Source organism: Myzus persicae, unplaced genomic scaffold (genome assembly GCF_001856785.1).
Source record: "Myzus persicae strain clone G006 unplaced genomic scaffold, MPER_G0061.0, whole genome shotgun sequence".
NCBI classification, from domain to species: domain Eukaryota; kingdom Metazoa; phylum Arthropoda; class Insecta; order Hemiptera; family Aphididae; genus Myzus; species Myzus persicae.
This window is the reverse complement of record NW_019103982.1, coordinates 132,762-156,572: the sequence shown is the minus strand read 5'-3', so window position 1 is coordinate 156,572 and position 23,811 is coordinate 132,762. Positions and strand designations below refer to the sequence as shown.

The 23,811-nt window shown below is 29.8% G+C and overlaps 1 protein-coding gene across 1 annotated transcript in view; it reads left to right on the top strand.

Annotated features, from left to right (window-relative positions):
• The window catches only part of LOC111037198 (serine proteinase stubble), a 32,749-nt gene extending 15,070 nt beyond the window's left edge, over positions 1-17,679 (top strand). The window contains exons 3-10 of the mRNA XM_022319596.1: positions 6,806-6,948; positions 14,048-15,406; positions 15,504-15,824; positions 15,908-15,984; positions 16,052-16,152; positions 16,252-16,520; positions 16,731-16,885; positions 16,973-17,679. Of these exons, the coding sequence (XP_022175288.1) occupies positions 6,807-6,948; positions 14,048-15,406; positions 15,504-15,824; positions 15,908-15,984; positions 16,052-16,152; positions 16,252-16,520; positions 16,731-16,885; positions 16,973-17,134 (2,586 nt within the window). The 5' untranslated portion in view covers position 6,806 and the 3' untranslated portion in view covers positions 17,135-17,679. The remainder of the gene's footprint in view (positions 1-6,805; positions 6,949-14,047; positions 15,407-15,503; positions 15,825-15,907; positions 15,985-16,051; positions 16,153-16,251; positions 16,521-16,730; positions 16,886-16,972) is intronic.
• Positions 17,680-23,811: the final 6,132 nt, after the last annotated feature.

Below are 23,811 nucleotides of genomic sequence, written 5' to 3'. Positions count from 1 at the left end.
GAGCTCACCCTCGAGTCTTGCTCTTGAAACTTGAGTCGGTCGACATCTCTTCTTCATGCTTGGGCTTCTACATTTTCTGAACCCGATGAGTGGCATGCGGGGGTTAGTAAATAAATAATTGACCATTTAATTTTGAAATCTGTTCATATTTTTTGCCAGCTACGCGTGACATTCCATTGCAGCACACTGTGTTCACTTTAATTCAATGTGAATCGTTTAGAAACTTTACGTTTTATCCGCCACCTCCAGCCCTATTATAAATGCATATAATAATATATACGATTACATATTATATTACGGGAATACCTATTTAATTTCACGAATTTTGTAGACGAGATTTGTCGGTTGGTTATTTTTTGTTGATGTTGTTGTTATACATATTTTAGTGCACATAATACCCACGAATTATATCGTATTATTATCATATTAAAAAAAATTCGCATTCGGCCATCGCTCTTTGACTTCGTGTGTCTTGATGTATCGCAGGACTCGTGTAGGATGGATATGCTCATTATTTCTGAAACATAATATAACCTGTTGGAAACCAGTAGATCGTTATAATTAGTATTATTATTTATTCGTAAACATTTATTTGAAGACATAAAACATATTTGTGCTCAGTACTTATATTTTTCGATGGAATTTATGGTTGTTCCAATATTCATTTATCCTATCAATAAACATATATATTCTCGGTCCATAATTTATGATCAATAATTACAGGCTTGGTAAATCGTTCACACATATTTTGAAGTTTATTTTATTATACTATAGTTTGTATTGCAAGCAACGCCATTTATCATGACTAGGGTTTGGTACTTTTGAGTATTAATTGTATTTATAAAAACTAAATAAGTACTTACCTAAATAATCGTCTTTACTATAATCGTTTTGTATTAAGAGGATGCTAAACGGGCATTTGTTGTTTCAGTCTTACAAGTGTGTATATAATAAATTTTAATCTCAGCAGATATCATTTAGATTTGGTAATTAGAGTGAATTGACCTTTTATACAGTTTTAATTTTAATTTTTCATAGGCTTGTTATTATATTTTAATTTCAAAGCGAGTTTTTAGTATATTTAGTTATGCGCAAGCAATTTACAATTTTGAAATACTCATAACCCGCACTTCGGAGACAACAAATGTTTATGTAGTCTCCTCTTAGTTAACAATAATTTATAATAATAAATTATTGTATTTTTAAACTTTATTTTCGAAATCAAAAAATCAATGTGGGAATTCAAATCAGATTCCTTGTATAGACTAAGTAAATTTGGTAACATTTTTTTAAAAAGATTTTAAAAACGAGTTCTATTATAATTGGTTAGATTTTACCTTCCTCAATTTTGTATTTAAATATATTTTAATGTCATAATGTACTTAACATTTAAATAAAATATATCTTTCAAAAAAAAAAAAAAAAAATGACAATAAATGCTCGTATTAAAGTAACTAGATATTTGTGATGTAGACATGTTATATTTTATTTTCCGTACCCTCGACGGATTTTGTGTCAACTTCTTCGTTTAACTTCTAGTTTCTACGTTGATCACATGCTCCAACTCTCTATAAGTTGCATAACTGTGTAGTGTGTATATAAATGAAAAAATACAAAATTATATGAAACATAATATATATATTATATATATATGATACCTAGACAGTAGATTATATTTAATACAGGGGGACGAGGTGACCGAGTGGTCTGACTCTTCCGCTGCGACGCAGCCGGTCGCGGTTCGATCCTCGGCCACCGGGCGGCATTTTTCTCCGGACAAGTCGCGGTGACCGGAGAGCAAGTGCTGCCATCCCCCACCCCCGGGGCATGGCAGAAACCTACGGGTGCCCCATTCGAAATTCTGCCAAAACAAACACACACGTGTTCCCCCTACCGTTCCAAAAACCTACAAACCATCAATACAAAAACCTACAGTACCTACTAATAGCTAATGGCCACAGTTGCCGGGCTCAGGATCAAATAAAAAAAAAAAAAAATATTTAATACAAATTTTAAGTTTTTCTATTTAATACTTTAATGCATAATTTTTATTGATAATTGCTGGAATTGAATGACTATATTGTAGGCCTATCTATAAACTAATATAATTGTCGGATGTTAATACAAACATAATTCAGGGTGAACTACATAATATTATACTGATATAATTGTCGGGTGTTTATAATATAAACATAATTCAGGGTGAACTACATATTATACTGAAAAATAAACAAATAATGTCTGGGTGCAGGTATATATACATATGCGCCATCCAAAATGTTGCACTCTCTATCTTTGTACATATTATATTATACGACGACATAATAATATTATTTTATACGGGTAGGCAATGATGACCAACGGGTATATTGTATACAGATATCATCCATACCATGACGGTTATCATGGCGATAAGTCGTACACAATTTAAATTCAGTGGCTTAGTATAAACTATATACATATGGTTTTACACATGTGGGTCATGTAGCCTATACGTACAATATGCGACATGTAAATTTCTATTTTTAAACTTTTATTGTTATTATTCCGTAAATTTTATCATATTGTTACACACATTTTTAATTAATCGATAATGTACCTTCCTTTTAATTCACTTGTATTATTAAAAATATTATCATTATTGAGCTGTATATAAACATTACAAACACTACAAACTACAAAGATTTTTTTCTTCAAATGAGAATGAAAAGCTCAGTTCTACTCTACTATGACCTATAAATATGTAGGCACTATAATAAACTAAAATACAATTGAAAATTCTATTGGATTTAGAGAATGTATAATTTATATTAAGTATATTTTAACGAATGTATCATATAGACGACTTTAAATTAATTATTTGAATCGATTCGTACCAAAATTATAAATGTATAGAGTATAATATTTGTTATAATGTCATAAGTAGGTACTTGTAAGTACCTCTGTGCAACCAAAACCCGACGTAGGAATGTTCTATCATCGTAAAAGAGTAAATAGTGTTGGAATAAATTTTAAAAAAAACTCACTGTTCTATTTTCAAATACTTTGTTAAAGAGTACAGATTTATATTTTATACAGGCTTACATTTTACGCATGATTTGAATTCTAATTGAAAAAGATCAAGGATGCAATTGATTTTCCGCTAGATTTTTTTCGCTTCTATGACGCTTTATTTCTCAGAAATGGATCATCGGGTTCGTCTAAAAAAATATAGTGTATATAGTATTATATTACCACGTTTTTAACCAAGCCAATTATTATGGTGTGAATACAGAGACACTTCACCCTCAGTCAAATTGCATTTCCCGTCATAATACAATTATATTCACTATAATTGCATACTTGAATCTTGAGTACGATAAATATAGGTATCTATTTAGCTATATCACATTTCAAACACGATTCCAATAATTTGAGTAATTGAATTGTTACCGTGTTTTAGTGTAACCAAAATCGTTTAGATGCAGTATAATATATATCATATAGGTAGTTTGTTAGCTTTTTTGTATTCGAATCTACTTTGCCCCATATTCCAAAACATTTAACTCCATTCTTGTGATGCGGATACATATTATATTGTAATACTTTAGTTATCAGATGCAATATTATTATATTGTATATTAATATTTGATGACATATAACTTATTTACATAATTCTATAGTATAGGTAGTATATAATGCACTATAGATATGTAACTAATATTCTGTTATTTATTATATATTATTATATATATTGCTTCAGGTTACCTACTCTGCATGAATCAATGACTATAATAAGCAACAATATAACTACCTATTATTCGTATTGAGTGGAAACAGTAAACACAGTGGGTGCTCTGTTATCCACCTTAATTAATGCGAGAAAACATGCATCTGTATTTACGAATAAAACGTCATTGTGATATTTTTTCAAAAGCATGTTACTTACCTACGTTTATGTGTGAAAAAACTATATTGTTGATTAGTGATTACTCATGAGCAATTTGAATTTCACTGGTTGAAATATTAGGAGTAGGTACTCTGCGGATACTAGCATGTATACCTAGTCCAGACTATAGATTCTCGTTCCGGGTGGCACGACCCCCTAAGACAGGTTATAGTGTTAATTTATATTTAAACCATAGTTTTTACATTTTTAAATGATAATCAAAAAAAAAAAATGTAATATAAACAAAATACATTTTTAATTAGTTCTCGGTTAACAGATCATCTTAACGACTTAAAAAATCACACTGAAAAGAATCATTGATTGTATCAGTCAATAAATGATTATTTCTACTGAATTTTTAGATTGCGCCCATAACCGCCCATAACTTAAGCAAATGTATTTGTCCTAACTTTATTCTAAATATTAAGAAAGTTATGAAAAGTAAAAAAAAAATATTTACTCCATAAGATCGTACTAAAAAATAATAAGTATTCAATTTTAAATAGGAATTCAATAGTTAATAAATACTATTGTCTTGTTTAATAGCTTTTGTTACTTAAAAATTTTACTTTAACTTTCAGCGAGACCTAATTGTTGTTATTTTCTAAATAAATTAAGATAAATATGAATTTAATAAAATCGATTATTTGGTAATGGGTGAAACCAGTCATTAAAAGTGTTTTGGATCACAGTAAGTTTGATAAGTTTCTAAGAAACAAGTTGGTGTCTTGGTTAGGTTAAGGGACATGCGATTTGAATAAATATTTTTTCTCTTTACTAATCGTCACCTTGATAGTTACCTATATTATAATTTATAGACACACCGTACACTTGATATACGACGCTAATACAATATAGGTAGACAATTTTTCTATTGTCACACTCGAATCGCTTTCAATCTTGCTATTCAATTTATAATACTTATGTTCAGAATTCAGGGCTTGGATTCTATATAATTTACTTATAATGATTATAAAATAGGAACTGATAAAATAATAGCCAGCTGCAAGCTATACATTTGTTTGATGTGTCAAGGATTTCAAATTTATTTCATATTATAATTTATTAGCATTTTAGTATTTTTGGGCTATTCTGCCAGATTTGATTATCTTTTATTAATTTGTTTTCATTAATATCGTAATTTGAATAAAAATACTTAATAGAAAAAAAGTGATGTGAATAGATAAAAAAAATATGACCACATTTCCTTGAATTCAATAGATAATAAGTTATTTTTTTCTTATTAATTTATTTTTATTTGTAAATACAAGAATACATTTTTTGTTCTCTACATTTTACGTTTTTAGAGCATAGGTACTCTTCATGTTTTTTTTCTATAGTTAGTGTATATTTCAGCAGTATTTTCAGTGCTATAAATTCTTGTTCATATACAATCGCATAATATAATACGTGGAACGTGGGTACCCACTACCTACCTATACATAAACTAAAATATACAAAATTATGAGCGCATCAATAAAATTAAGTGTACAAGAGGGTGTGCCTCACTCTTGATAAATTAAAATGGTGCACAATAGTCATATAATTAAAAATCACTGTCCTATGCTCTCAAGCACTCACGTATTCGATTTATTTTGATACATGCGTATTATTATATTAAAATTATTATTAGATATTATAGTATGTATGTGTATGATAACTACGATTACAATGTCAAAAAAAAGATCCCATACGGCCATACACGACTTTCGGCTTTTGTGACATTTATTCCAATAAATTTAAATCCTGTCTATTATAAAAGATACTTATACGCATTTTCTAATACCAGTACTTACATGTTATAAGTAAGGTATATAACAAATAAATAATAATAGACAGTAAGTAGTAAACTTTATTAACACATCGTAGTTAAACGTCGCTCAAATTGTTGTGGATGAAGTTGAAGCTAATGTTTTATTTCAGAGTTCAGGCATAATATAATAATATAAATTATGTACTAAACATGTCTTTATACTAGTAGTTATCAACCCTTTTTAAAACGACACACTGTGGTCTTCAAAATATTTTTATGGAATATGTCTAAGCCATGAACACAATTTTTGTCATCAAAGACCATTTTTTTATTCACTTACATTCGTTTTTTGAAGATCAATAAAAACTAATAAATTTTATTACTTATTAGGTACTTATCGAATTCGGATTAACTCTACTAGGGCCCAGATCAAAATCATACATAGTTGTAACTTGTAGGCGACCGCCGATTCAAAAAGTTCAGTCCTGTTATAATCAATGTTCCGAATATTGCCTTTCTAATTTATAGTTATACATATAACTTCATAATTAGGTACTATTTTGGTTATTAAATTTAAAGTTATAAAAAATAAAAATATGAACATAAAAATTCCTCATAAATTATATGACAATATGTCATTGAATTTTAGTAACAGTATACGTGGGTTGGTAGGTAGGTACATATTATGAGCATCAAAAATAAAAAATAAATAATAATTTAAATTATTGGTTGAGTAGTTATTCAAAATAATATCCATAGAAAACAAAAATAAATTGCTATATTATTGTTATATAAAAACATAAAACTAATGTTAAGTTTATTTATTAAAATGAATATTGATTATAAGGGTCTATTGACAATTAATATTGAACATTTCAAAAATTTGATTATTAATAATGGATTTTAAAATAATTGAAATTCACTAAAAATGGACTTAGCGTCAATGGATTAATCATCCTGGAACCTATTTTATGATTGAGCTTATTCGTTGGCTCGCACTCAATACAATATTATATTATTAAGAATGCAATATTAATGATTATACTATTATTGTACCTACCTATATCCTATACTATACTGATAATCCAAAATAATGTGATTAAAAATTTTTTTTTTATATTTAGAATGAAGAGACATGGCATTTATTCAGCAATGAAGTCTTCACACGATCAAACATTATTACTTAAGATGTCCATCATTGGATTAATCATTAGCCAGAGTCTAGTGAAATCGTATCCCTCGTGGGATACACAAACTACTCTTACAGGTAATAATCGAAATTGTAATGACTATTTTATTTGAATAGTTTATTTACTATAGACCTGTTTAATATAAACGCAATTATAATACACTTCATAGTGTATACGGGTAATTGTACATTGTAATTTATGATATTGGTACATTTTAATCGTTAAAAACTCAAAAACTACACATTTCAGAAAAATATTATATCACACATTTAAATTACGTTAATAGAGTTGGATTCAGAACATTTAATTAGTTAAGAGAAAGTGAAGATGTTGATTACTACACAATAATATTATATAGGTACCTGTTATAGTGCTATCAGGCTTTACACTATAAAAAGTTAAATATCGGGTTAATAATAACATTAATAATAACATAGCAATTATAACTTAATTTAATTGACTTACAAAAATCAAATAACATATTAAGACATAATTAAAATATACTGATTTTCGAGTTTTAAAATTGCGCCGCAATCGGATCATCAGGCGTAAGGTTATTAACCTCGGTCAAAATCTTCTACAGGTACTAAGTATACTAACAATGTTATAATAATTATATGTTTTATTCTGCTTATACCATTTGAAACCGTTAATATATACATATAAACTATTTGGTACTTCAAGTATGGAAGAAAATATGCGTGTGCATAATTTTAGTCTATTGGAATTTGGAATAAATAATATTAAAAAATATTTTTAAAACCGATTTGTTCAGTGATTTCAACAATAAAAATAAATTATAAACTTAAAAACTGTGTTTTTGACACAGCAGGGTATATTGTACCTATATAATATGTATTATACCTAACTATTTTTAGTAACATTGTTTTAATACGTATATGCATAATATTTATTATTTACTATTTATTTACTCTTGTAAAATTTACTCCTTTTCATAAGGTTGAAGATTAAAAAGTTTAATACCCGTAATCCTGTTTTATTACTTATTAGTTAGGTATCCAATATTTCAATAAGTTTGCATATAAGAAAGTTTTCCTTCAGCACTTTCATTCAATTCTGAAATAGATAGATACTTATTTGGAAAATCACTTCCTTGTAAAACCATCCACGTTTATTAAAAACAACTAACTATAGGACACATTCATGTAACTCGACAATTCTATACTTGTGTACCTGCTTCAGTAGTTGTAAGTTAAAATAAATATATTATTTGGTTAGTATGCATTATTATATCATTTTTCAACGTTCACGATATTAGAAGTCAAATACATTGTATCTTTAATCTTTGTACTCCACGAAAACTGTAAGGTCATGATTGTTTTATATGACATTCGAGTATAGTAGAACTCAATGACTTTTCAAGAAAGCTATGACTGATGTCCTGATGACACTTTCTTTAGTTAAACTCGTATGATAATGAAGTGAATAATAGTCTTTAGGAGGTATGAACCAAACTAAGTTTACAGTTAGGAATGAGTCATTACTGTTATATTAAACGTATATATTCTTCTCAAATATAGGTACTTTTCAACGTTCCTAACCTACCTAGTACCTATACTATAATATTAGGCGCAGAAGACATATTTATTTGCCCGTGTAAGAATATAGGAATGTTTTTGGACTGTTCTCACTAAATTAACTCTAACTAATAATTGTTTACCTAACCATTATTTTGTTAAGTCACTGCGTTTGATCATGTTATAATTTCTGACCCACTCGATTTGTCAGTCGAGGGAAAATGATGACTTTATAAAGTTCGACCTGAGATAGAGTGTCTACTATGCTGGTAGACTAGGGTTGGGTACGTACTGTTTATAGATATATTATACGTGAACGCAACCGTCCTGCACAAAAATGGAACGGACAATCGTGATTTATAATGAATAATTTACGAAAAAAAATCCATCGCGAATGCAAAGTGTACCTAATAATACCATACAGATCGCGATGGACTACGATGATGGATAGGTAGGTTAATATTTTAAATTTTAATGTATAACAGCTGCAATGACAATCGAACACCTAAGTAGAACGACAATCGTCTTACGTTTTTATTTTTCTCGGAGGCAAAATAAAATCACGTTCAACATACAACTATGCGCACAATGCAAGCTGAACATTGGCGCATACATTAAAAAAAACTTGTTTTTCCACTACCTTTACGGGTACGGGTTTTTTGTGGACACAATACAAGACAAGATAACTGTTAATCGAAACACACGCTGGCGCGCGCGTACACTCTCAATCTACTGACCTACAAACTGGCCAGACACAACTGTGGCCCATTGTCTACACCTATATATGTATATATTATACTCATACATACGTATATTTATGTGTACCTATGATGCGCTGTATACAGGGTGATCCATTTAACTGCGATAATTAATATACTTATTTTCCAAGTCATCTTTTGTGTTATTGAAGGGAAAAATAATACATACTACTACTTAATTTTTCTATTTATTTAATTTTTATGTTGCATTATTTTTATTTTTATTTATTTATCAATAACAGTCTGCAGTGTTTTTTAACTTCCCGATTGGAAATAGAATACTTCAACAAACGTAGACATATACTAATATTGAATATCAAACAAACAGTTTTTGATTAATAAAGGTATATATTTTCACTTTTTATGATCAGATGACTGGAGTAGTAAACTACATTTTTTGCTACCTATCCCTAGTCCTTTTTCCATTCATATTATCAACTTAATTGCTTATTATTAATAGAAACCGCTGCTGTTCAATGTTTGATATGTACCTATATGTATACTGCCTACTGACTATGAAATTAAAAATACATAGATTGTCATTAATAATCAAAAAACCCAAGGTTAGAAAATCATTTTTATAAAAATATAAATATACTTCTTTATTACATGAATACTTCATGAGAATATTTTTTTAAAACCCCAACAATTGACTCGATCATTTCATATATTATTACAATATGTGTGAGGGTTTTAAGAACATTTTCACGATATCGATGTGTTTCATATTTCTTAATAAAAATAACACTAATAATAAAATACACTCCCACTACTTGTACCCGATTAAAGATAAGGGAAGCAGCATTCTTTTCACTGTCTTAGAGACTCGCTGTTAGATGAGCAGCAGACTGAGAGCGGTGCATATACTATACCTTGCTACCTGTTAACAATTTAAAACTGTCAATAAATGTCTGATGGATTAATCGTTGTTATAATTTAACGTTAGGTAGACAACTGTAGACATATTTATGATTTATATACCTACCTTCGATAAAATGTATTATTTTTCAACGAACTATCTTATGTTATATCTCATATTGAAAATGATAACTAAATATAATATAATATATCAAACCATAAGTCGATAATTACAATTAACAACACTTAAAATCATTCTTAAAACATCGTCCCTGTATAGTATATTGAAACTGCAAATGTGGGTTTCAAATCATCACATAACAATAATGTTATAATATAGGTAATATGGCGCTGTATAGCAATAGTAGGTACCTATACCTATCTACCTACCAATCCTTTCATGTTTCCCGTATCGATGAAAATGATCGCATATTTCACATTGGCTTAAAAAAAAATTGTTCATATATTCCATACTTGAAAGGGAATTAAGTGGACTCCACAATAAGAAGTTAGAAAATATACATAAATAATAAAACAACACCCAGAAACTTATATTGTTATTTGTTACTACTTATTAAAACTGGATATTATAATATACTTTGGACCAGAAAATGGACTCTAATTTTCAACATTAAATATGGCTTCTGAAATATGTGGTAGAAAATTTGATCTATATAGTTGGTATTTATCATAAATGTTCCAAGTACCTGCCCACTTTTCTCAATAACAGAAAAAAAAATTGGCATCTATATTTTACAGCAGAAACGAGTTTTTTGTTCTTTAAATTAATTTCTTATTAAAATTGAAATAAGTTCCTATAGATACTTCTAACCACAACAAATATTATCCAGAAATGTGCACTTGAACCGTACCTAACATTTAGGCTTTATAAGTTCTAATATAATATTAACTGGTGATTATAGTAATCAGTTAGCTACAACTATATAGTATATACCTACAATTTTTTTATAAGCTGAATGTTCACCAAATATACCATGTATAGTATATAACAATTAATATTATTTATCCATTGATGATATTGTTATAAATAAAAGTTTTTCATTTTTTTTTTTTTTGAATGTATAAAATGTCAGGTAACTACGTATTTTATTGACACCACAACTTTTAACAAAATTTAATACATTTTAAACTTTAACAGAGTAATTAGACGTTAAAGCTCAACTGTATAAAGTACTTAGGTAGGTATAACTTACTGGTGTTACTGTACAAAAATAGTAATTAGACAAGAAAAACTACTCCATACATTTTAATTAAATTATATTTTTAAAATCAAAATTGTTATGTAAATGTGCTCACAGTTTATAGTTGATTCATGTTAGTTTTTATGTTTATTGTTTAGCACTACTTTTTAAGTACCTACTAAATCAATATTATTGGCAGTAGGTTATATTCTTAAATATAAAACCATTTATATGAATAATAAAAAAAATGATCGTTAGTTCATTTTATACGTTTTGAATAACAAAGATTTTTCTTCACCTTTTATCGATTTATTATGATCAATATAAATTATTTATATGCAAGTCACACGCACTGTTTCTTTAACCTTCTCATTATTTAATAATTTTATATTTAATATAGAATTCATACAGCATACATAAAGTTCAGAGAAGTTAAAATTCTCACATGCTTATATAACTTGACCAGTCTAACCAGCATTTATTCACAAGACGGAACCAGTTATAGCGCAATTAAAAATAATTTGTCATAGTAGGTATAAATTGAACGCAATATAGAATTTATGATGAACTTCACGTCATAAATAATTATTATCGACATCGTAAATGTAATAATCGCTCTTCTCTGATATATTAAATACCATATCGCGATGATAAACTTACTATTCCTACATATATATATATGTTTTGGATGGACACAGGTTCCTATATATATATATATTCATTTTAATTTATTATACCTATTATCGTCGGGGATGGGCAGTATCTGCGTTACATATTTATACTCGTATGGTCGTATGACTGAGGTCCATAGTTAAGTGACATTTGTAACTTGTATTTATTTTATTTAGATATATTTTTCAATACAACTAGTAATTAATAAATTCAATATTTTTTAGTTTTGCCGTCTTACTCTGTTTGTTAAAACACATAATAATATACTACATTTCTTACTAAAAAAATCACACGATACCTATATGGCTGTATAAAAAATGGCCTTGAACTTACGAAAATCTAGTACAGCATTATGAGTTATGACATTGCTGATAGACAGATAGACAGATCCCCCTGATACGTATGATGTTAATATATGGTAAAAGAGAACCCATTGTTTTTAATATACTATATAGCTCTACTATTATCTATATATTCTATACTATTTTTTTTTTTATTATCATTATAAGATACTCTATCATATTTTATTATCACTACTATTATCTTTATAATGTTAAATTCTGAGTAATGAATTAATTAATTTTACAATGATATGTAGTTTTTTTTCTGTGTGCCGGAAGTTAATATTTATAGTACAAAAAATGCTTCAATTTTCAACTTTTTGGGGTGGTTTCTGGCAGAAAATGTTATCTAATTGGTATTTTGGAGTAAAAAAATCCCAGTACTTAACAAAATAACCAGGAAAAACATCAAGGAAAACCTGTTTTTGACAAAATCGATTTGGCTTTCACTCAAAAATGAATAACTATAGTATCTACTGAACATAAATCAAAAATACATTTTAGCATTTCTTAGAAAAGCTTTCATTTTAAAATTATTATTTTGTGTATTTTAAATATTTATTTTTGGATAAAATAGATTGAAAATTCCGTGGTTCTTCACAAGTTGTTCATAATATACCAATTCCAATATATTAAAAATACATAAATTAAATTTTTTATAAGCGTTTAAAGTTAACATTTATTTATTTAAAATGCTGAATAAAATTTGTCAAAATCAAGAAAATTGCAAAATATTTTATGTAAGAAATTCATAAAATGTTAAATTGTTATAAGTAGGTTTGAAAATTGAATACAATGTTCACAAGGACATTATAAGTTTTGCATACTTTTTGGGAGAGTTTTTTTACTAATACTAGTAAACTCTCTCTGGTCAATATTATGTTTACCTAAAAGAAATATGTAAGCTCTCCTGAGTTTAAAAATTATGACCCAAACATTTTTTTTTTAAACAAGTTTCTTAAATCTATATGATCTTATAATTATAAAAATTACACAAAAATGTACATTTATTTTGTAATTAATTAAAATGTATATTTTATGTATTTACTACAATTTAAATAATTGACTATTTTTAATGAAATTCAAATGTACCTATATTAAATTTAAAAAAATGTTTGTTCATATTATTATAAACATTAAATTATAATGATATAATTATAACGTATATAAATTAAGTTACAACTACAGGCTTGGGAAAGTTTACATGTACTGTTCACTGTTCAGGTAGTACTGAAGTATACTCGGGAGAGCTTGCAATCGCCTATTCATTACAGTGACCTTTTTAGTATTTAGTTTTTTGAATTTTTATGTTTTTTTTTAGCACCACTACGTGCCCCCCTCCATTTAGCATCATTAATTGAAACATAAATATTATACATTAAACGGGAGATAAATGAGACAGGCCCTCCTCCTTACCCGCCCTAAGCATATGTCTAAATAATGCGAGGTAAGACAAGGCATCTCCCACTTTACCGCCTTTATAACAACAGATTTAAACAGATCAATTTAATAATAATTGACTCTAATTTAAGGTCTGGTCTGGTCTTGTCCCTAGTCATCCGCCCTATAGATTTTTTCCTGTAGCCATCCTAGACTTCCTGTCGCCTATACCGTTACAATGACCTACTCAATGACGAGTTACACTAGACACCTACTGTTTAACAGAGCGGTACCTATATAGTTAACACTTTTCGACGTTTTTTAGATTTAAAATTTTAAAATTCAAATAATTATGCTGAAACTATACGATATTGATTTTAAACTGTCTTATTAAAATACTATAACAAATTATAATATCGTGTTGCAGATTTCGGGCGCAATATCAGACAATTGCCATGCGTCAGCCGGAGATCCGGAGAGACTGGTGTGTGCATGTTCGCTTACTCGTGCGCCAAAGCTAATGGCACCCATCTAGGCACCTGCATCGATAGATTCTACTTCGGCAGCTGCTGCAAGACCCAGTCGATCACGGACATCGACGCGGCCAACGAGCCAGATAATTACCTAAACAGCTTGGATAACAATGACGTAGGCGGTCCGTCCGCAACGACAGATACAAAAACGGGAGCGCAACTGCATCAGCAGCAGACGACTGCAGGCACCACCACCGCCGACAGGTACAGCACGCTGAGGCCCAGCTCGTATGCAACGGGTTATCAGCCGTCTACTTCGCAGTCGTACAAGCCCACCGGTCAGTTCGCCGTGTCGTCCACGCCGTCCACCACCACGTCAACGTCCACATCGCGCACCCAGTACACAGAGATATCAGTTTCAAGCGGCACGAAGCCAACGTTCGGAAGCAGCAGCAGCAGCAGCAGCAGCAGTATCAGCAGCAGTTCTCCGCCGACCGGTTCCATATCGTCTTCGTACTCGACTACGATATCACAATCGACGAAACCGATGCCGTCAACCACTTTTTCAACTGCCAAGCCTATGGTCAAACCGACCTCGTTCAGACCGCCACCGATCAGAGACCAGGCCACCACCTCTACAGCCACCGTCACCACGGCGGCCGCCGCCCAAAAGCCAAAGCCTCAGACCGCGAGACCAACGGCGCAGTTCAGCGTGCCTAGCTCAACGGCCGGTTCATCTTACGAACCGACTGCTAAGCCCTCCACGACCGGTCAGCCGCACACCACGATTACGTCGATGCGTCCCGGCCCACCGCACAACTCCACCGTAACGGCCACGTTCTCCACCACCAAACCCGTCGTCAAACCGTCGAGCACCACCTACAAATCGACTATCGCATCCGCGGCCCCGTCAACGACGACCATGTCCACGTCCACTCAAAAGGCCAAGCCGCAGACCGTGGCCAAGCCCGCCCCGACGACGGCTAAACCGAAACCTACCACCATCGGCAAACCAGATGCGACCGGGTCCACTATCGAATCCGCGACTGGATCTACGTACACGGCTGGATCCACGTACACGACTGGATCCACGTACGCGACCGGGTCCACGTACGCGACTCGCTCGACGGTCGAAAACGTCACAGAAATCGTCTCCAATTTCACTTCGGCCACTGCCAACGGTCAGTATCAGACACCCAGTTACGGCAGCATGACAACCGTCACTTCTACATCACCGACTCTGGTCACTTGGACCACACTTGACAAAGTCCCCGTTGTACCGGCTGAAAACACGAAGCCACCGCCACCGAGCAGTAAGTTTTCGGTTTGAAACTCGCCAACTAGAATGTGATCGGAAATTGTTTGTAATATTAATATTGATTATTTAATACTATGTTATTCCTGTTTTAGTGACGCACAAACCATCGGTCACAGACGGTTCGACACTCCCTTCTTGGGTCAAACTTCCAGTCGAGACACATGAGCCCAACACTGTCAGCACGCCGATGAAAGAAAGCAGTTCTGGTGCATACTCGTCTACGATGACAATGTCCAAGCCGACGACCCCCCCTAGTCCGTCCGACAATGATATCGTTGTTATAAATAATTCCGAAACGACCTACACTAGCACCCAAAATCCTTCAAGTACATTGTCAATGCTCTCGCAATCGACATCAACAGACTCCGTCGAAGCAGGAAATGCTCCTCTCAATATGTCCAACTACAAAGATGGTAAGTTAATCATTTATCTGATATATAATAATTTATATTATAAATTAAATAAATTGACGACATCATTGTTTTCATAAAAAAAGTTTGTGGAAGACGACTTTTCCCAACGGCTAGAATAGTAGGAGGTGAAAAAGTTTCCTTTGGCAAATGGCCGTGGCAGGTAAGTTTAAAAGTTTAATGTACAATTTTAATAAAATAACTAATAATAAGATTTTTTTAAATTTAAGATTTCATTAAGACAGTGGAGAACGTCTACGTACTTACACAAATGTGGAGCGGCATTATTCAACGAAAACTGGGCTGTAACTGCTGCGCATTGTGTTGAAAAGTAAATAAAATATAAGATAATTATCGCTTTTATGTTTTGCACTACATGTATTCTTAAAATTATACTGATTGAATAATAAAATATATTTAATTATTTTAGCGTTCCTCCAAGTGACTTACTCCTCAGACTCGGTGAACACGATTTATCAGTAGAAGAAGAACCTTACGGTTACGAAGAACGAAGAATACAAATAGTTGCATCACATCCACAGTTCGATCCCAGAACTTTTGAATATGATTTAGCACTTTTGCGATTCTATGAACCTGTAAAGTTTCAACCTAATATCATACCTGTTTGCGTTCCTGAGGATGATTCAAATTTTGTTGGATCGTCTGCCTACGTCACCGGATGGGGGAGATTATATGAAGGTATACATTTTAAGAATAATGCAAGACAAAATCAGGGGACTATATATTAATAATTAATAAATATAATATAATATTATATTATATTACACAAAAATATATGTGATTATAGAAAATATGGTAAAATAGTATACTATATTATATTAGTCGTTTTCATATTTGTCATGAAGTGTATATTATTTAAAAAAAAAAATAATTGTTTTCTATTTATAGACGGCCCTCTACCTAGTGTTCTACAAGAAGTAACAGTTCCTGTGATCAACAATTCCGTTTGTGAAACCATGTACCGTGCAGCAGGATACATTGAACACATACCAGATATATTTATCTGTGCTGGTTGGAAAAAAGGAGGTTTCGATTCGTGCGAAGTGAGAATTACACCAATTTATAGTTTGAACAGCTTAAAAAATATTAAAATCAATTTATATAAATTTAAAATAATTTTCCGTGCTTAGGGTGATTCCGGTGGACCGATGGTAATTCAAAGACCGGACAAGAGATGGCTACTAGCTGGTATCATATCGTGGGGCATTGGATGTGCTGAACCAAATCAACCCGGTGTATACACCAGAATTTCAAAGTTCAAAGACTGGATCAATCAAATATTGCAATTTTAACGGACAAGACAAACGCAACACTCGACATTTCCATTATCATTATCAAGTTGGTCGGTTATACGACCACAGTTTTTAGACAATTTTTTTTTGTTCCTAATGATTTTATACAGTACTCATAGTATGTTTTTTTTCGCACGACTTGCAACAAAAGAACATCATGCGGGATGGTCAGTTTAAGTGTCATCGATCAGTATGAATAGTTTCTAATTTTGTTCGTATACGTTTATTGCTAATAGGAGAGACGTTTTATTTACAGCGAACACAGCCGTTTTATAGATCTCTGTAGACTATTACGTCAACGGACGCAATTTAATAGAACATCTTTTTAGATAGATATTGATTGACATGTCACACATTGTATACTTGTTATAGTTGTTTCCACTAGATGTATGTCTCATTATTCTTATACATGTGGAAGCACGCTCATATTTAAACTATTGAATTGTCCATCAGACATCAGTGTAATACTCGGCAGAGACCTTCACGAATTGATTTTTCTACACGAAGGACACAATATTGTTACGACTCACAATGTTCCTTTTATTTCAAACACCATAATACTTAAAAAAATTATACACGATGTATTGGTTTTTACTGATTGAATGCTAATTTAAATTTTATAGATACTCATTATTAGACAAAATCAAAGACAAAATATTGAAACATTTATTTTAAATAAGTGAATACAAATAAGTTATCAACAAATAATGTAATCCAATCCAATCGGCACACAATATTGCAACTGAAACCAAAAATATTAACTATTATTGCAACTGAATATTTTATTAAATCGTTTATTCGTGTTTATAATTTCCAAAATATTTTATTGTTCAAATAATGGTTATTAATTTTATCATTAGTTTAATTTATTAATTTCTATTTAAATCATGTTTTAACAGTAAATTTGAAATTTTAAGCAATTATGGTAAATGTTCCGTTGGAAAAATATGACTTTAATTGAAATTGAAAATCACTTGCGAATTTGATAATATTTAAATACCGATTTGAATGAATATTTTTAAAATATCTATCGGACATTTGTTTCATTTTATGGTTTATGTCTATTGACTAATTATCATACATTTATACGTCTATAATATATATATATTATCTATAGGTATGTTTTTTGTTAAATGCTACCGTAAGTACAATTTACCGTTAACTGGTTTATTTAGGCATATAGCTTTTACTACCAAAACGTAATAAAATTTGGTTTTATTTTTTCTTTGACAACATACGAGTTCATTCATATGAAGAAAGTACATATATTTTTTTTAAAGAGTTTGAGCTCAAATATATTTTGAGGGTGTTTTTTTAAAAATATTTATACTAAATTTATGGGAATTAAATTTTTTTAATTATCTAATTTATTAGTATCATTGTAATTTATTGTTAATATAAATTTAATTAATTAATTTATGTATTGTGATATAACTTAATTATAAAATTAAATATATTTTTATCATATATTTATTCTAAGTATGTAATAATATTGTATATCCTTATAACATGCAGCACGTCTTAGCCAGTGCTCATTTTATTTATATTCATAACTAGTTATTATAAGTTAATATGTTTCAGAGAAACCCAAATTTATATTTTTATTAATTACACCCGTAATTTGTTCTTATAATTAGTTGAATTAATTAAATTATAATAAATATATATTTTTTATTAGTTGATAATAGTATATAATGACAATTTTGGTTTTTATGTTCCTGAAATAAAATACTTTTTTGTCAGAACACTATTACACAAAATATTGTTAATACTATTTTACATGTTTCATTGCAAATTTCTTAACTATTTTAAAGCTATAGACATTTTTTTAAACAATATAAATTATTGAATCTAAAACTGGTTAAGGTGTAAATCCATACGATGTATAAGGCTGGGTATTTGTTTTAAAGTAATTATTATTGTGACAATATATTTTGAGGTTTCTCTGAAACACTGTAAATACAGTGATTTATTAGATTATAAATATAATTTATGTGAACAAATTTATAAAAGTGCATTGTATAATTGAATGTATATAGGTATAGGTTTTACAAGATTAGTGACCAAATTTAGAAAATAAATATTTAAAAAATGTATTTAAACACAAAATCGACTATACCTATATAAACTCAATTGTAAAAATAAAAGGTTTTATTTTTTAAATAAAGTTTTTATACAATAGTTTTGTTTTAAATTATGACATATTGTTATTACACATACCTACTACTTACAAGAAATAAAAAATATTCCTATGGTACAATAAGTTTTTTAATCGGTCAGCCACATTTCGTATATAACCTAATCAATACAATCTCTATGTGGGACACTAGAACGATGACGATATAAATTACTAAAAAATATTAAATACTACCTATATTTAGTAATTACAATATTGATTATGATTGTTATGACTTATGGGTTGTGAGTAATTACAAAAGGGCGTTTTATAAAATATATAAATGGACAGTGCATTAATTATCACATTTTATAAAATATTAGTGACATGCAAGATGATAGATATGTAGCAACTAGCAGGAATTAGAAAATGTATAATAGGTACTTATGTTTCAAGTCATAAGTTATATTTTTCGAGTTTTATTTGCAGAAACCACATAATATGAGTACGTCATAGTATTATATTATAATTATAATATATTTCTCAGTAAGAATATAATAAATGTAGTTACCTAACCTTATATTATTTTCATTTTATAGGTTATGTATAATATTGTTCTGTGTGATTTTTAAGTGTTTTCTGTTTCAGAATAGGTTATTTTCTATTCGCCTTTAGTTCCCGAGAGAAATAATATATTTTAATTGGCAAACCAGTGTTAAAAGAGGAATAAAAAGTTCTCAGTTCATTGAGTTCATACACAAAAATAGAATATAAATATTTGTGTGATATGTTAGTCTCTTCGCGGCGTTCAAATTAAAATTCATTGTTCCTCTCGGAGACTGTAACCAAACTAAAAAGAATCGATTATTCTAAAACCAGAAAATACTTAAAATGATGATAATCAGAACTCATCTGGAACCTAATTTAAATATTTTCAAATAATCAGAACCGAAACAGAAACACATATTTTACATATTCCTTAAGGTCGTAGAGACGTTGAAAAAATGGCACTATTTACACCCCCCTATTTTATTATAACTATATTTTAATAAATATATGTTCAAAAACTAGAAACAAAAAAAATATATTTAAAAAATAACAACTTTTTTCAAACTTATAGCACAATACCTCATTTAATAACTAGTTTATTATTCTGTAATTTAAAATGTTAAATATTAAATCGTCATTTGTCAGGCATAATAGTAACACCAAAAAATTACTTAGATAATAATATAATAGTCGTAAAGAAAAACCAACCTACCACGATAGAATCGGGCGTCACCGTTTTCCGCCAAAATCAACCTTTCCGTTTACTGCCAGTACAATAATATATATTTCTATTTTCTGCCACTAGTCACTACAAATTTAAATTTTATATAATGGTAATCCCTGATTGTATAATTTAAATATTATAGAGATCACGTAGATAATATGTTCATAATCATGCCTTTTCTTAATTAATAGAAAATATAAGAATAAATGCGACAACTGACAGTTAACCCAATCTTGGTACCCGTAAAATACAAGAAATTGGCTAATTGAGTGTATTTAAAGATGAGTCATCTGAAATTAGTAAATGGTTACATAATATATTTGGCTTATAATTATTAATTTCTAAATCAGGAAAATGTAAGTGATTATTTCGTCGACGACTTAATGAGCAAATGTCCCATTGATGTAAGACTACAAAAATGTGCCGACTATTTTGCAGAAACTTATATTTCTGAAGATTGTACTTATCCTCCAAAACTTTGAGCATTGCCATCTTCTGAACTTACATGCACAACAAATGCTTGTGAGTCAACGGAAAGGTTGATTTTTTCGGAAAAGTGGATCATCCATAAAATCGATATTAAATTTAGGTCGGACGCAATTACGCGATTACAATACGCAGGAGGGTCAAATAAGGGCAGTTGTTCATCCCTTGGTTTTTTTTTGGTCAATTATCATAATAATTATGTAATATAAAATAATACAAATTTCTCATCATCAAATTTTTATTTTAAAAATTATTATGTTATGATAGCTGCTAGCTGCAGCTTTTTGCAGATATAATTATTAATACTAAATTACTGGAACCTATTGGTATTAACTGACTAATGACTTGTTATTTTAATTTTGGTAGTTTTCTAGTTATTTTATAATTATTGGTGATTACTGATTAGTTTAGTTGTTTGTTTTCAAAATTGTACTTAGCAACACTCTAGCGATTGATAATTATATTTAATATTTTTAGACTTAAGTTCTTGAGAGATCAAAATAATTTGTTGATTTTCATTTTAAAATGTAGGTATCATATTTATTTTTTAGAAGCTTGAACATTTTATTTTATAAATAACCTAATATTATCAAATCAATGGTGAAATTTCATTTATAAAAAAATGCGTTTTTTAATTTAAAATTGCATTTCAATTTATTAAAATAAAATGTGTTGAATTTTGTTTTAACTATCTACATATTATAATTCATAACTAATTTTTACATTCCCTACCTATATGAAAGAAGACACGTCCCAAATAATACTATATTTGAATATTTGATGTTTCTTGGAACGACCTGCCTCGCCGAGCACCGCCGTTTCACGTGCGCGGCCCGCAACTAGTCTATTACATTTCTAAGAAAAAGAATACTATAATTTATTCAGATTTATCTGATTCCGAGAATGGGTATTCTGGTATTGGTAGTGGTTTTTCTCCTCTCTCATCTCTTCATGTTTATTTATATTTTTTATTTTGTAATTCATATAATTTACTTATTATGCTTCCATTAGTGTGGATTGTAAATATTCTCTTAAATAAGAAGAAAGAATAATAAAAAGAATACTATAAATTATAATATTAAATTTAAAAAAAATGATTTCAATAAGCAAATTTTTATTTTTATTATTTGCAAGTATTCTAATTGGGTAGACGTTTAACGCTGTCTCTTTGTCTCCTATGACGCTTCGCCGCTGCTGGGTAGCCAGGTGGGTATAGTATAACGGTTTAAGTTTGATCTTTCGGATTGCATGCAATGTGATTGTAATAATCATAGGCATATTTGGCAAAAAAAAAAGGATCTGAGAAGGGCCAAACTGTCAGCTGTGTTAGCTCACCTAGTAATTTATTTTTATTATTTGGTAGTTAGTTGAACTATTTTTTTCAAAAAACGAATCGCATAATACATCATATAATAACTTCCTATTGGCTATTTAGATATAGTGTTACTATAACTGGTATATCATCAATCCTGACTTACCGTAGAACTGTGTGAGTTGATTTATGCTTAAAATTAATCAATAAATAAATATTTTTTGAATTAGGTTCTACAAAATGATTAAAATTATTTAATGAAAAATCATAATTTTTCTTATAAATATCTAATTACATAAAAATTCGATTTTTAAATGCTCATACTAATATGATTTTTTTTTGTGTAGTTTTAATTACAGGGTAAGAAGCGATCTTTTATTCAATTTTCTAGATTAATCCATTGTATCAATATAAATTGAAAAAAAGTAAAATGGTACTAAATACTAATAGAGTATCCAAAAGAATTATTTAATAAGTAAAAAGTATTATAAAGTAATAAATTAAAACTTAAAATCGAAAAAGTTATTTTGAAAAGTTCCCGAGGTCACGATTTTGACGTCTCCTAAAATTAATTTTACGAGATTTAATTAATGACAGAAATCTTGAGTTTTCAGATAACTTTAGTAACAAAGTGGTTACATAATTTTATGAAAGATTCAAACAAAAATTTCAAACTTTGGATGAGTGAAGTAGCTGGTTGATTTTGTTTAAGACGTATAGTGTAGTAATTACGTATTACCCAAGTCATAAATATAGGCATAGTAATAATTTGAAAATATTTTGGCACCAGCAAAAAAAGAACTGAATTTACACGCCGGTTCCTTCCCTAATTACAAAATTGTATCTTGCGTAAATAGCGGTTTGAAAGACAAGAGCACCTTGAATTTAGAACGCTTTAGTTTTTACGTAACGCCAATAACGGTACATGCACATTACCACCTAATACAATAAAATAATAATAATAGATACATTTGGGTTGATGAGTATTAGGGAATACCACTGATCGAGATACAATGATTTTTATTTAAACTAAATATTATAATTTATAATTATTAATTTGTAATAAAATAAATCAGCGCTTATGTCTTACCAACTGAACTTTACAACACTGCTTATCCTTTGTTAACAAGGATGTTGCGGTCAATGTAATGGCTATTATGCCTATACGACAATACAGCAATACTGAGTGGCGAGTTCAACTTGAATCGGTAAATCGGCCTATTCTCACTACGACGCCGTCCTGGTCTCTACATATACTATTACCAAACAAAAATGACTAATGTGTATCATATCTCGATGAGCAGTCCGGCGCATCATAATTCTTTTAAAACCGACAGCGCATTTCGTCGGGATACAGGGATCGTCTGGGACTTGTTTTGCCGAAATTACATCACACTTAGTCTTTGTCCGATAGAGGGCTGCAAATATTATTTTTTTTTTTATGTATTAAATGAGAATAATTTTTTTCTTCGACTAAATTACAAACAAGA